The 14,616-nt window shown below is 57.2% G+C and overlaps 1 protein-coding gene across 1 annotated transcript in view; it reads right to left on the bottom strand.

Moving 5' to 3' along the window:
* Nucleotides 1-14,616, bottom strand: part of COL23A1 (collagen type XXIII alpha 1 chain) — a 319,451-nt gene that overhangs the window by 1,413 nt on the left and 303,422 nt on the right. Inside the window, exons 12-27 of the mRNA XM_033096768.1 lie at nt 13,861-13,914; nt 13,258-13,320; nt 12,822-12,866; nt 11,374-11,451; nt 9,734-9,778; nt 9,020-9,064; nt 8,095-8,184; nt 7,198-7,260; nt 6,845-6,901; nt 6,574-6,600; nt 5,540-5,602; nt 5,402-5,455; nt 5,174-5,200; nt 2,408-2,461; nt 2,055-2,141; nt 115-153 (exon numbers count right to left, since the gene is read on the bottom strand). Coding sequence (XP_032952659.1) covers nt 115-153; nt 2,055-2,141; nt 2,408-2,461; nt 5,174-5,200; nt 5,402-5,455; nt 5,540-5,602; nt 6,574-6,600; nt 6,845-6,901; nt 7,198-7,260; nt 8,095-8,184; nt 9,020-9,064; nt 9,734-9,778; nt 11,374-11,451; nt 12,822-12,866; nt 13,258-13,320; nt 13,861-13,914 — 891 coding nt within the window. The remainder of the gene's footprint in view (nt 1-114; nt 154-2,054; nt 2,142-2,407; nt 2,462-5,173; nt 5,201-5,401; nt 5,456-5,539; nt 5,603-6,573; nt 6,601-6,844; nt 6,902-7,197; nt 7,261-8,094; nt 8,185-9,019; nt 9,065-9,733; nt 9,779-11,373; nt 11,452-12,821; nt 12,867-13,257; nt 13,321-13,860; nt 13,915-14,616) is intronic.

The following is a 14,616-nucleotide window of genomic DNA, read 5'->3' as shown; positions in this document are numbered from 1 at the left end:
GACAGGGAAACCTGGCTATTCAGTTACTGTGGGGAACTGCAGACACCCAGCCCTCAGGATCCTTCTTGTCCCCCAATTCCTCCCGCCTGTCCTGGATACTTCTCTACAAGGTACCTTATGCCAGCAGCCAGGCACGGGCAGCCCATCGGGGCCCTGAAAAAGAAGAAGCTTTCAGTGACAGGTGGGGTCTGGGCAACTCTCTACCCCTCCCTCCCCACTGTACATTCCTGCCCTGCACAATCCTACCCCAGGTGTAGGGAGGTGCCCAGGGCGCTGCCATTGAGGCTGCTGGATCCCATGGAAGCAGGACCCAAATGCCTGCCCTGTCCACCCAGGCAGCTGGACATGGGTCACCAGACATGCCACCGGACATGGCTATTCCCTACTGCACTTGTGCTGGGTGCGCCCCCATGGAGCTTTGTTGGGACACCTGTGCAGTGGGCAGAATCAGGAGGACACTGGAGTACTGGGTTTGTGCTGGTTAGGAGGAAGGCCCGGCCTGGTTCTGGGCTGCATGGCTTCCTGCCTGGTGGCTCTGGACCCTCACCCTGGGGGCCTGAGAATTTTCAAGAATTGGAGAAGAGTGTATGGACAATTCAGGAAGTGGGATCCCCCTGAGGCCCTTCCTGGTCCCTGCCTGTGGATCTGAGCTGCAGACAGGCAGGCAGAGGCGGGCAGGGTGGAACTGGAGGGGAGGGTGGGTATCTGGAAGCTTCAGCCATGCCTGCTCAGCAGTCAGACACAAGGAGGGGGCGCTTTCCTCAGGTGGCCTGGAGGGTTGGGGACTGGAGAGGGACAAAGGCTGACTCCCCTAGCCTAGAGTCCCCGGGGGACCCTGGGGCAAAAACATTTCACTCTGTTGCAAGGCCCACGGCACGGGCCGCAGAGCTGTAGGAGCACCCCCAGACAAGGCCGTGTATCCAGCGGGGGCACAGGCTGGGGCCCCAGGGGCGGTGGGGAGGAGGCAGGCAGGAGTGGGAAGGGCGGGCAGAGGCCAGCACAGCACAGCACACAGCAGGCCAGACCGCCTACCACAGGGCAGGGGCCGCGGCCCCTCGCCAGGCCCCTCCAGCCTGGCACCCCTCGCTTGCCTCCGCATTTAGGATTTTCCTGTTTCAAAGACAAAGCCTTCATGACTTAGAGGGAAGTCTTGGCCCAGGGGCTGGATCTGCAGGGCCACCTTGTCCCTTGCTGTCCCTGGCACTTTTTGCATGTGTTCACTGCTCAGCTCCTTATGTCTTTTCCTCATTGCCTCCTCTAAACGATCTGGAGTTGGGGATCAGCACCTCCATTGTATGGATGACGAGAGTGAGGAACAGAGGGCTGAGTGACTCACTCGAGTCTTCTGGGGGTCCCTGGCCCTGATCCTTCTTTGGAAGGCGGTCACACACATGGCTGGAGATCCCTGTCCCCATGTCCCTGGCAGGGGTGGCCAGGTATGAGTATCTGGTCATGTTTAGTAGGGAAACTCAGCTGTTTTGTTTCCTTGTCTTTTCTGAGCTCCACTGGAAGAGTTTGACATGTAAGCTCCCCTGCCTTGTAGAAAAAGGGAACTGAATTTTGGTTATTTCAGGCACTGGGTCGGGTGGGCCATAGGGGCTGTGGTGACAGAGCAGGAAAGGAGAAGACAATGGGGATCAGGGAAGGGTGGGTCTGAAGGAGAGGCCAGGGGACAGCGTGGGGCCACCCAGACCAGAAAAAGCCTCCTCCGGGACTGGACAGATAGCCAGAGAAGGCAGGGCGGTCCCACCCTCCTGTATGGCCAAGGAAGCTGAGTAAAGATGGGATAGTGATCCCAACAAACACACTGTCCTGGTCGGTCTTCCCTCTGTATAGATGGGGCAGATCCCCCAAGCTGCACCCACTGAGGGGTCAGGACCAGAGCAAGAGGACCGTCCATGATGGGAGTGACAGCAGTGGTGGCCCTGGCAGGGTAGGCACCCCAGGGCAGGGCCAGCGCGGCCTCTGGGACTTGCATGTGAGCTCTGAGGCCAGGGAAGACGCTGTCAGGAGGTGGCAAAGACCTGGGTTGGGGCTCCTGCTCTGACACTTACCACAGGACACGGCTGGTCCAGGCCTGGCGGTCCCGGTTCGCCCTTCTGGCCCTTCACTCCTTTTCGGCCAGGGATGCCTCGCTCCCCCTGCACAAGAAGGGAGATGGGGGTATGGCCATGTCTGCCATTCCCAGGCTGCCTCCAGCACCTCTGTGATGTGCCTGGGGTTGGCAGCCACCCTGCCGTGCTACTCCCATCCCAGCATCCTCCTGCCCACCCCGTGTCTCTCTGCCTGTTCCTTCCTCCCACGTCCTTTCTGCCCCTTCCCTCCTTCTCTTCACTTGCCTCCCTCTGTCTTTCCCCCTGCCCCATGTCCTCTTCAGCTGCCCACACTTTTTCTCTGCCTGCCCCACCTTCTCTCCACGCTCACTCCGGTCGCCTTTCTCTCCTCGGGGTCCAGGGAAACCCTGACAAAAAGATTAAAGGTTAAACTGAAAATGAGGTTTGACGTTTGCTCCTGTTATCTCTGCCCCCTCCCTCCGTAGTTGTTGTCCAAGCTGGGCCCCAACTCCTAGGCGACACATGTGCTTGGTCCAAGGCTGATTTAGGGAAAAGCATGCATTCAGGACACTTTCAGAGTCTGTGGGTGAAAGCCCTCAGGCAGAACCACTGGCAAGGGATCTTCCCTCATGTCACAGGCAGATGCAGCTGGCATTGGCCCACGCTTGGCTGGGGACAGAGACCTAGGAAACCCGTGGAAGTTTATGTTACCATCTTTGGGAGATCAAGAAATACTGCCCTGTTTTCTGCCCTTGGCTCAAACTCTTGTACATGCATCCACCCATCCATCCATTTCTCCAACCAACATCTCTAAACATCCACTAGGAACTGGGCTGTGGGCAGGATGCTTGGGACAGAGCAACAGATGTGTTCCCTCTTGTATTTATTATGTTGTTTATTTTCTGTATCTTCTGATGTTTTGACATCTAAAAAATCTTGCTGGCTGGGGAGAGGCTGTCCCTCCCAAGACTAGCCAGTTCTTAGAGATGGCTGAGGGCTAGGCTGGGACCATGCCTTTCAGATGCCACCTGCTTTATCTCTCACATATCAGAAGTGTATTCCCCCTGCTGGCATCGTCCCAGGGCCAGGCAGCAGGCATCTAGAGAGCACCCCGATAGCTGAAGCCTGCTGGAATTACTCAGACTGGCCAGTCCTAAACTGTTTCCCCTGCTCTGCCTTGCCATTCCCATGGAAACCCCAATAAAAGCTCTGGCCTAGGCTTTCTCTGTTCCTTTCCGCCTCCGGGCCAAACCCGGTGCTTCCCCACGTGGCCCTGCATGGCCTGGCATGCCCTTCTCTCGGGAAATGTAGGTAATAAAATCTTCAATGGCATTGGCCTCTCTGTGGCATCACTCAGTCACCTCCACAAATTAAAACTCCATAGGTACAAATGTGACACTTCCCTCACAGTCTAACATGGCAGGCAATGGGGTGCAGAGGATGATCAATGCTCAGTGACAGAGGAGTGAAACAGATGACAAGCGTTTCCAAGGAAAGGGGCTGTTCTGTCCAGGTGTGAGGTCAGGAAGGGCTTCCGAGCAAACTCCCCATTTTAGCTGGGCCTGGTGAAGTGGGCACTAGGAGTTTGCCAGGTAGAACAGGTAGGTGTGGCCTTGAAATGACACTCTGAGCTCCAGGGCTCCCAGACGGCAGCTGTGGCCATGTTGCTGGTGGCATGGAGTCTAGCTCCGCCCTAACTACCTCCCTGAGTCCAGATGTTGTCTTCTCTTGACCCTTCTCGTCGATGGAACACGGCCCTCCCAATCAGGAACTCAGGTTAGAGTTCTTCCTCTTCCTCGTCTGTAGTTACTCTTCAAGGTGACATTTTCTCCTTAAAGTCTAGGACGGACATCAGAGGCCCTGTAGCCCTGTATATGGTCACCATTTCCCTTGGAATAGCTACCTGGTTTTCCTGGGGACACCCCCTCGCTTCTCACAATCCACTGACTCCACCCCTGCTCCAGGATGGAGCATGTGATCAGGCCTGGCCAATTGGGGCACTGCATTCCTATGGCCAAGTGATACTTCAGCACTGAACCAACTGGGACCAATGAGGGTTGGTGAGAATATTTTCTAAAAGAGTAAAAAGACTGAGGCAAATAGTCCATCTCCAGATTTGGGGCCGGGAAGATGCAGGTCTGGGGCTGTTGACTCCATCTTATCGCCATGTGGAACTGGGACTGATGCCCACACAGAGGAATCAGACGAAAGACAGGGTCAGAGGCTGGGTTGTGTTGACACACCTGGATCCATGTGCTTGTACCTCTGGAGTTTTCAGTTATGAGTCAGTTTAAACCAGTTTAAATTGTTTTCTGTCTCTTGCAACCAACAGACACTTGATCCAATCAGTACTGAGCTAATACTTCCCTTCATCTCCTTCCCACAGCCTCATCATCTCTCAGCAGAATATTGCAACAGGCTCCTCACTGATCTTCCCAGCTCCCTGCTCCAATGTATTATCCATCCATCATCTATTCATCTATCATTCATCCATCCATCATCCATCATCCATGCGTGCATCCATCCATCTATCAATCAGCCATCCATTATTCATCTATCCATCCATCTATCCATCCATCCATCAATCCATCACCATCCCATCATCATCATCCCATCATCCATCCATCCATCCATCCATCATCCCATCCATTCATCATCATCCATCCATCCATCCATCCATCCACCATCTATCCATCCATCCATCCATCAATCCATTACCCATCCATTCATCATCCATCCATCCATCCATCCATCCATCCATCCATCCACCATCTATCCATCCATCCATCCATCAATCCATCACCCATCCACTCATCATCCATCCATCCATCCATCCATCCATCCATCCACCATCTATCCATCCATCCATCCATCAATCCATCACCCATCCACTCATCATCCATCCATCCACACATCCACCCACCCACCCATCCACCCACCCACACATAAAGCACCAACTCTGGGCTGTGCATTGGATTTGGCACTGGGGATGGAGGGGGAATCAGGCAGGTGTAGTCCTAGCCCTGGGGAAGAGGGTCACACCCAAGACAACCAGATCAGGTTACTGTACATTCAGCCTGGGGGCAGAAGCTTATCACAATGAATGGTGAGATACTTACATCTAGTCCTGGCTCCCCAGGTCTGCCCTGAGGAGAGAAAAAGAAGATGTGAGGGGGCTGGGAAGGGGTGCTGGGAGCACAGCTACTAGAAAGGTCAGCCCTGGGAGTTGTCCACAAGCCTGAACTCTGTTGCCAGGACCAGTGAAGTGCAGGGGTTGAGCCTCCAGGGCTGAGTGACCCCACAGATGTACAGCCATAGTTGGGGAGGCATTAAGGGAAGGTGGTTACCTTCTCTCCTTTGGTTCCTGGCAACCCAATAAGGCCCAGTGGGCCAGCTGGCCCCTGAATGGAAAAGGAATGGGTTAAGAGGCATGACAGTTACAGGACTTAGCACTTCTAAAGACATACAAAGCCCATGACACTCACAGGTAGGCCGCTGGGACCCTTCTCCCCTGACTCGCCCTTCTCTCCCTTTGCTCCATCCAAGCCCTGAAAGCAAAGGAGGGATATCAGTCAGGGGGAAAGGGTCAGACAGATGCAATGACAGGAAATCTTGGGGTCTGTGGGGAGCTGGGGTATACAGGGCAGAGGGACAGACCCCAGGTTCTGACAGGCCTGGCCCTGGCTTTCTTCCTATGCAAATAATCAGAATGCACTGCAGGTGTGAGCATTTTACCTTTTCCCACACATGACTTCCCTCAGTAATCATGGAAGGTGGTTGTGGAAAGAGATGAGGAAAGAGAGACACAGAGAGGGGCAGGGACAGGTTCAGACACACAGCCAGCAAGGGCTGACTACTGACCGGGTATCTGGGCCCCAGGATTGGACTCTATCCCTGACACCATCTGCCTCTTCTAAACATGGTCTGGGGTGGCCCTGGGACAAAGCAGAACCAGAAGCAGCACATCTGGTTGGCCATATGCTCGGCCCACTCAGCTCTGGGAGTCCACGACCCTGAGTCCCCCAGTTGGCCTCTGAGCTGGGGAAGCAGAGATGTGCGCTCCCGCAGGGTAGGGCAAGCAGTGAGGCCAGTTGGCCTCTCCATGGCCCCCTGGGGCAGGGCACACTGGCAGGCCACACTCATGGTTTTCATTTAAGAGGAGAGGACATGACATTCATGTCTGGGCTGCGGGCTGTTGAGAGATAGATGTGCATGTGGGGGGCATGGGGGAAAGGGGCAAGGAATTGGGAGGCACCGAGAAAGGGCAGGTGAGTGGTGAGGAGGGGAAAGCAGTGTCCTGGGGCCCCAGGCAGAGGGAGAAGGGGAAAGAACAGACACCCCAGTGCGGGCGTGGGGGCATCAGGTCCAGGGCACTCAGGATGTTCAGGCCTTGGGAAAACACAGGGCTGATCCGAGGCCAAGCGTGGGCGCTTCACTTTGCCCATTGGCAAGGCTTTCTGGAACTGTTCAGGCTGTCTGCAGTGAGTAGGGGGGTTTCCACCCACGCCCCAGAACTCACCTTGGGACCCTGGATTCCCTGAAGGCCCTGGAGGAGCAGGACAGAGCAGATCAGGGCCAGTGCCCTCTTGTAGTGGCCACAAAGGCTTGCAGGCCACTCCCGGCCCCTGTGGCCCTGACCTCTGGGGCTTCCCAAGCCAGACCTTGGCTCTGCCCTCCTTGCCTAATGTGTCCCTTCCCCCCGGGGAATCCTGTCCTCTCCTGTCACAGCTCCCGGGCCTGGGCCCACCACCCTTTTCATATCTCAGCTGCTTCAAGCCAAACATTCTTACCATGGGGCCTGGAGGACCAGGGGGGCCAGGGGGCCCTGGCTCCACTATGATCTGGGCCTAGAAAGGGGTCAGACGTGGATCAGTCACGCATTGCTCCATTATCCCTCACCCACCCACACTTGAGCTCATGGGACTTTGGAGAACCACTCCCTGCGTGAGGGGCCCTGAGCCACTGCTTCCTCCCCGGAGGGCACTGCCTCGTGGGTCCCAGTGGCTGGCCTGTGGGTTCTCAGATGGAGAACAGGTGGAGGACTCAGCCTCAGTCTCCCGCTCCACTCCCCTCCCCCCAGTGGCCCTGCTGCCCCTGGGCTGGGCGTTGGGGGGAGACCCTGGTCCTCAGTAGTCCCCCTTACCAGGCTCTCCTGTAAGTTGTCAGATGCCGGCTCTCCTTTCTCCCCCTTGGGGCCATGGGCACCCTGCAGGACAGTGTGGCCTCAAACCCCTTCTGTCCATCACCAAAATCACCGCCCACGGCCATCAGCTCTTACCCTTCCCGCCCCCATAACGCTCAGCGCAGCAGCCGCTTGCCAGGTTGGCAGGTGCAGCCTAAAGTAGCGGTAGCTAGAGAGCACAGTGACAGCGGTACACATTCTAGTTTGCCTCTGGGACAGAGGGGGCAACCAGGGGTTCTGGAAGCAAAGACCCAGGCGTGCCCCCAGCACTACCTCTCTAGCTCAGTGAGCCTCATGGATGGACATTGGATGTGAAGTGATGGCACCAGGTGGCAGCTCTTCCAATCCAGCCACGACAAGAGCAACGATGAAAATGACGATGATGGCGACGGTGCGTATTTATTGCATGCCAGCCACCATTCTCAGCCCTGTCTGTGCATTCCCTCACGGGAGTGGGAAATTATCACCCCCGCCCCATTTCAGTGGTGGGGAAACCGAGGCCTGGAGCGGGGGGTTAGTAGCTTGTGCAGTGTCCCAGCCAGTAAGAGGTGCAATAGGATGCAGACGTGGGCAGCCAGAGCGGCAGTGTAACCATCTGCCAACCCACTTCCACTGGGCAGGGCCTCCTTATTCCGCTGTTACTGCGGCCTCGGGAGGTAGGTGGTGGGTCCTTCTGAGGTGAGGAAATGGGGGCTTACAGAGTCCAAGCAGCGAGGGCGGAGCCAGAGCTTCCCTTCAAAGGCCCCAAGGCCCTGGGCTGGGCTGAGACTGCAGGATCCCAGCTGCCAGCAGGCTCACACTCACCTTGGGACCCCACACCACATAGGGCGAGTGCATTGGGCCCACCCAGCCACTTACCGGGAGGCCAGACAGGCCCATCTTGCCTGCTTCCCCTTTGGGTCCAGTCAGCCCGGCCTCTCCTGGGTCTCCTTTTTGTCCTTTGGGGCCCTGAAAGCCACATGTACAAGGGGTCAGTGGGGATCAGCAGGCATTCTCTCTTCCCCAACTCCAACAGGTCCCCAGAGCCAGGCCAGACCTCTATTTCCTCCTTGTGGGTCCCTGCCTCCAACCCAGGTGGCAGATGCACTGAGGGGCCTGGATAGAGACACGGAGGGGGCACCCCCACACCTGCCTCACTGCTCACAGGGGTGTAGGGTGGGGGCAGGGGTGTGGAACGAGTGGGACTGGGCAGCCAGGAGAGGACACTTATGGGGCTCAGGGTCAACTTGCTCACCTCTCAGTAGCCAGTGATGGGAGCCCCCAACTCCCACAACCAACCAACCATTCACCCCGTCACCTTCCAGTCACTGCATCCCCTCTCAACCAATTATGTGACGTCCACAGTGTGCCACACACTAGGGACCCAGTGCTAAAGACACACTCACTAATGTCAAGTGACACCTGTGGACACTGGTGTCTGTGTAGGGTCACACACATGTGTATACTTCCAATAATCTAATGACGACAGCAATGCGATTAGCTGACATTTGAAAGTTCTGCTACATGGTGCCAGGCACTGTTCCAAGTGTCCTCCATACACAGAGTAATTTAACCCTGACAACAGCCCTGTCACCACCCTTACCTGCGGCTGAGGAGCAGAGGCTGCAGGGAGACAGCAGCCTGCTCCAGGCCAAAGGCAGAACTGGAATTTGTACACATGTGGCACATTCTGCTCTGTGGCCTGCCAACTCTGTACACACACACACACACACACACACACACACACACACACACACCACAACACCGGGCACCAGTGTCACCAAGGAATGAAAAGCTCAGAGACCTTCTCTCCGTCAATTCCAGGGGCACCAGGCAATCCGAGCTCGCCCTGGAAGGGAACAGACATCAGAGGGGTTGGGGTGTCCCGTGGTCTCTGAGAGGGATCCGTGGTTGGGCTGCCTCCCCCAACCAGCACACTGTTCCTGGTCAAGTCCCTGCAGTTGGACCTCCAGGAAGGTGCCCACTGGGTGCCCAGCATGGTGCCAGGGGCTGGCTACCTCCTCTCCTCCATGTCCTCAGCCCCTACGGGCAGATGCAGCCTCGAGCTATAATCTGTAGGCTGGTAGGTCATAGGCTGGTAGGAAGCGGAGGCTCAGAGGGTTAAGTGACTTACTCCAGGCCACATAGCCCAGGGACGATAGTGGGACCAGATTCTGCCTGATTCCAGTCTTGGGCTCTTTCTTTTGAGCCAAGTGGGCAGGGTATAACACTGCGTCCAGACCACAGAAATGGCCATGTCATCTGTGGGATTTTGGGATGTCACGAGGGGCCGCTTGATGGGTTTCCATGTGTGAATGAGGCTTCGCAGAGCGTAGCATAGCTATGGCCGGGAAGAAGCCACCCCACTTGGTTAGGAAGTAACAGACCCCTTTCTCTGAGCCCCAAGAAGCCAGACTAGGACGGCGGGAGAGAAGCAGAGGGGCACGGCAGAGAGGAGAGGGGAGGCAAGCCCTGGACACAAGGATCTTGGGGGGGCACACAGCTGCATGGCACTGACCTTGGCTCCAGGGATCCCTGGTGGTCCTGGTGGCCCAGGAGGACCCTGTGTGTGAAAGTCAAGTCAGTCAGTGTTTAGACAGGGCCCCCTCCACCCACTGCCAGTCCACCCTTTCTATCCAGGGGTCACGTCCCCTAGATGTCCTGCAGCAGGCTCAAGGGCCCTTTTACAGCCTGCTTGCCCCCCAGCCAGGTCAGACCCCTTGTCTTGAAGGAGTCCAGGGAGGTGGTACCAGGAGTCAGGTGGCCCAGAATCCCTCTGCCCTCAGAGCTAGTCTCCCCCAAATCTAAATTTCTTCACAATATTCCCCTGCTCAAGATCCTGCAATGGTCCCCTATTGCCTCTTGAAGCTGGCATTTAAGGCCAGCCCCAAATTGTATCCCTAGCAGTGGCCTGGCACTGCCCTCCCTGCCTGTCCTCTGAGCTCTCTGCCCATCGCTTTGTTGCCTGCTGTCTGCTGGCCCTGGGGGAGTTCCTGGGTCGCACAGGTAGGAGATGGCATCTTCAGTCTCTAGGTCTGACCCACTCCCAAACTGGGATTCCCAAAGTCTGCCCGCCCATCGTGGCTCGTCATCACCCCCAAACTTATGTCCCCTCCCAAAGGCCACACCTTGCTCAGGCCCTCAGCCTGACCAGCTCCAGTCCTCACACTTCCATCTCCTCTCACCAACCTGCCTCCTTCTTGTTGGTGCCTCCATGAGATGTCCCTGGTCTTACAATCTTCCTCCATTCCGCTCACCCTCCTCTAGGCCCACGCCCAGCACCTACCTTCCTGGTGGCCTTTCTGCCTCCAGCTGTCCCCACACCACTTTTGTTCACCTTCCATACCATTCCCCAGCTAGTCTTCCCCAATGTGTTTTAATGTCACCCCTCTGCTCAAGAACCGGTTATGGCTGCCCGCTGCCCATCCAGTGGGGTCATCATTCCAGTCCGGAACTCAAAATTTACTTCCTGCCTCTCTGCACCCATAGAGCTTCTCCCATGTGGCTCCTAGCTGGCCTGGGACACACCATGCACGTACACAGGCCATGTCACACCACACCACACCATGCAGGGGTGGGCCAGTGGCCATTAGCTTGTACTTCCGAGAGGCCTGTGGGAAATAACTGGGATTGAAGCTCAGGTGGGGTCAGGTTCTGAGGCCCTCTGGTCTCTGATGACCGCCTCTCCCCCACCCCAGCTCCCTTTTCTGGCACCTAACCTCTCTCTCGACTGGTGATGGGCCCCAAGTCCGCCAGGCACCGGGCAGGGCTCAGAGGTTACACACCTCCCAAGGTGCTCAGGTGGGCCTTGCCGCTCTCATCCTCCCCCAATGGTCACTAGAAGACCTAGCATTCCAGCCTGCATCCCCTGGGAAGGTCCCAGGAACCCTACTGGGACTGGACACCATGAAATGCTCTGCCTTCTGCCCCGAAGGGAAGCTCCCCTTTTTGCTTTGGCCTCTGGGAGGCTCGGGGTCACAGGAACCACATACAAAGCAGCTGTCTCAGCATCGTGTTTGGTCTCAACACAGTACCTGGTGGACTTGGGTCTTTGTGCTAAGCTGTCCCTGGTCCCTTGTGTAAAAAAGTGTGGGATTAATACACAAAGTAAGTGGTTATTCCCTGGAGAAACACACAGCACAGGCGCAGGGACGTCACCTTCAGGGCGTCCAAGATCCTGCCATCGTAGTCAATCACCACCGTGTCTCCCTGCTCACCCTTGAGGCCCGGGGGACCCTGAGGCAGGAAGAAGAGGAAGATTTCAGAGAGGAGCTATGTTGGTGGGGGAAGTGCTAAACGTCTCTAAATCTCACCTGGAACCCAGTGACGGAGCCACACACAGGTCTGATCCGCACGCTGGCCCAGCTGTAACCCAGCGGGACCCCAGCACCTCTGGTCCTCATGTCTGGCCCCCTGGCATTCACTCGGCACCCAGGCTCAATGACAAAATGCTGCAGGGGCCAGGCAGGGGGCCCATAGAGGGAAAGGAGCCCTGGGGCCAGGTGAGGAACGAGCCCCACGTGGTCTGGTGGTGCCAGTGATTGGCTTTCATGTGAAACCGAGGCCCAGAGGCCACATGCCGGAATTCTTGAGGGAACGTGTAAAGCCTAATTTTGACATGACATTCTTCTTATTTTTCAATATTGGCAAACACACACAAACACAAAGTCACCCAAACCCCTCTAAGACACTGTAGGCCTGTACCTCGGTTTCCCAACCTCTGGTGGAGGAGATACACACCACGTTGAGATGCCCATTTGTTCATGGTAGGAACACCCTGCCCCCCAAGGATGTGGCTGCTGTAAGTGTGTCCACACGTGCACCCGTCTACACAGGCATGTGCACTGCGGCCGGCCCCACCCCTACCCTCTGAACCTTCCCTCCCCACCTGGGCACCTCTCTGCCAGGAGAACGGTGAGGGGCCGTGAGCACTTTGGTTCAGGCCTGTGGCCAGCCCCTTGCCCAGGGCAGACAGACCCAAGCCGGGGTCTCTTTGCTGGCTGCCTCCACGGTCCTGGCCCACACGGAACTGTACAGTTTACACTGAATTCTGACACTCAGTGTTTAATCCAATCCCAGGCCACCTGCAATCCAGGCTGCGGGCTGAGACCCAGAGGAAATCAGCCTCCGGGATTGTTCGAGGTCACAGAGCAGAGAGCAGGTCAGCCTGCAGGTGTGTTGATAGGGCCTGGTTACAGAAGATCTGGGACCTCGGGGCAAGCCGTGGTGGCTGTGCTCCCAGGGATAGGGACAAACCTCGACATGGGGCCGGGGCAAGGGCAGAAGCCCCCAACAGGGGTAGCGTAACGCCATATGTGACAAATTGAGGGTCTATGGTTGAATGTGCCAGGAAGAGTCTTGGAGGACAGGCATTGAACTGGGGACAGAGGGGAGGTGGGGCTCTTGTTTGCACACACCCGTATTTGAACATTTTACCAAAAGCATGTATTGTGAGATTAAAAATGAAGTAAACACTAATGAATTATAAAAAAAAAGACTCCCAGTGTCTGGAGCTCCTCTGCTCCTCTGGGGTGTCTGGGGGGACAGAGGTTTCTGAAGGAACCAACCCCGGATCCCATTGGGTGGCCGGAAGGGACACAGCTTACCCGAGGCCCTGCTGCTCCATCGGCACCTCGCTGGCCAGGCTCCCCCTGTGGAGACCACATGGTTGCAGCCAGGTGTGCTCGGCTGAGCCAAAGGTCCCCCCACCTCCTCTAGCCCGTTTCCCAAAGGGTACAGGGCCTCATGTATGCGACTGGCATCCCAGTAACAGGGCTCTTGGAGGGACCCTCCTCTGACTCCGCGTTGAGTAGAGATGGGCCACCTGGGCCCAGGAGCCCAAGGCTCCGTGGTAACTTAGCCTCGTCACTCCCCTAGACCTACTGCCTCCCGCCCCCAGGCCAGCCTCTCATTGTCAGTTGAAGGAGATTTGAGGGTCCATGCCCTCCAGGGACTCCCAACTTAAAAGGGCAAATTGGAGGAGAAACCATATGACTGTTCTGAACGGGCCTGTGGAAGCTGAGCAGTGTGTTGTAAGGTCACCTTTGGCCCTGGGCCACCATCCATGCCGGTCTCTCCCTGAGGCCCCGTGCTCCCGGGCTCGCCCTGCAACAGAGGTATTTACTGTGAGAGCAAGCAGTGGGGCAGGTCGGGGCTTCCTGGGTACGCTGGCTTCTGGACTAGTTCCAGGGGAATGTGGCTGAGCCCACCCACTGAGGACGGCCTGCAGGGCTCTCCCCGGCCCCTGGGGCGTAGGGCCACAGCCACCTTCCGGGCTGGGTCTTGGCACACAGTGGGGGCAGCTCAGGAACTCAAGAGACAGTTTGGAGACAGGCTGACCAGGATTTGGTGGCTATCACGGAGGGTTGGGGGAACCAGGATGATATCCAGTTCATGGCTTGGGGACAGGGCAGAGAGTAGGGCCACCTAAGATGGGAACCAGAGGACTCGTGGTTGTGAGGGGAGAGATGCCAGCCCCGTTGACAAGTGGGGCACAGGGCCTTCCTGCTGCCTTGTCCTGGCCTGCCCTGGGTGTTGTTAGCCCCTGCCTCTGTGGCACAGAAGGGCCAGGAGGGGCTTAGCAGCCTGACGGAATGGTGGAAGGTGGGAGGCAGGGGGAGCTCCAGAGGAGGCACAGGTACCTACCTTGGGCCCTGGGGGTCCAGGAAACCCTGGCTGGCTTGGGGTTCCATCATCCCCCTGAGGAGAGAGCAGGGGAGGCTGCAGCCCTCAGACGTGGACACACTGGCTAGGCCCTCAGGTGGTCAGTTGGCCACCCCCTTCTGCACTCCCCAGCACACCTGTCCACTCCTGGCACTAGCGCTGGGCAGCTCCTCCCTCTTCTCCTCACCTGCTGTCCCCTGCCCCCAGCAGCCCGGGGCCAGCCCAGCAAGTGTGTGCAGAAGGAATGGATGGGCAGGTGAAGGAGAGGGAATTCGTCCTTTACTCAACAATTATGCTGTGAGCACCCTCTGTGGGCCAGGCAGACGAAGCGCCTGCTCAGCGGGTCAAAGGAGGCCAAGGGCAAAGACATATCCAGATAAACGCACAGCAGCCTGCCAGAAAGTAAGGTGCCAAGATGAAAAGAAGATAAGAGGATGGCAGGATGGCAGCATGGAGAGGGACTTGGGGAGGGCGTGCTTCAGCGGGTGGCCGGGGACAGTCTCTGAGGGGAGGGGACAGCTTTGCTGAGACCTGCAGGAGGAGGAGGAGGAGGCTGGGCTGTGGGAAGAGGTGGGGGAAGACCACTCTGGGTCACTGATTCCCAGATTCGAGCTCAGGCCAGTATCGCCCAGGGCTGCTTGGACACAGCGCGGCCCACCCCCAGCGTCTGATTCGTGGGTCTGGGGTGGGCTCCAAACGTGCTTGTCTAATAAGCCCCCGATGATGCTGACACGCTTG

This window comes from Rhinolophus ferrumequinum, chromosome 24, assembly GCF_004115265.2.
Source record: "Rhinolophus ferrumequinum isolate MPI-CBG mRhiFer1 chromosome 24, mRhiFer1_v1.p, whole genome shotgun sequence".
In the NCBI taxonomy this organism is placed as follows: domain Eukaryota; kingdom Metazoa; phylum Chordata; class Mammalia; order Chiroptera; family Rhinolophidae; genus Rhinolophus; species Rhinolophus ferrumequinum.
This window is presented reverse-complemented; position numbering and strand designations above follow the sequence as displayed.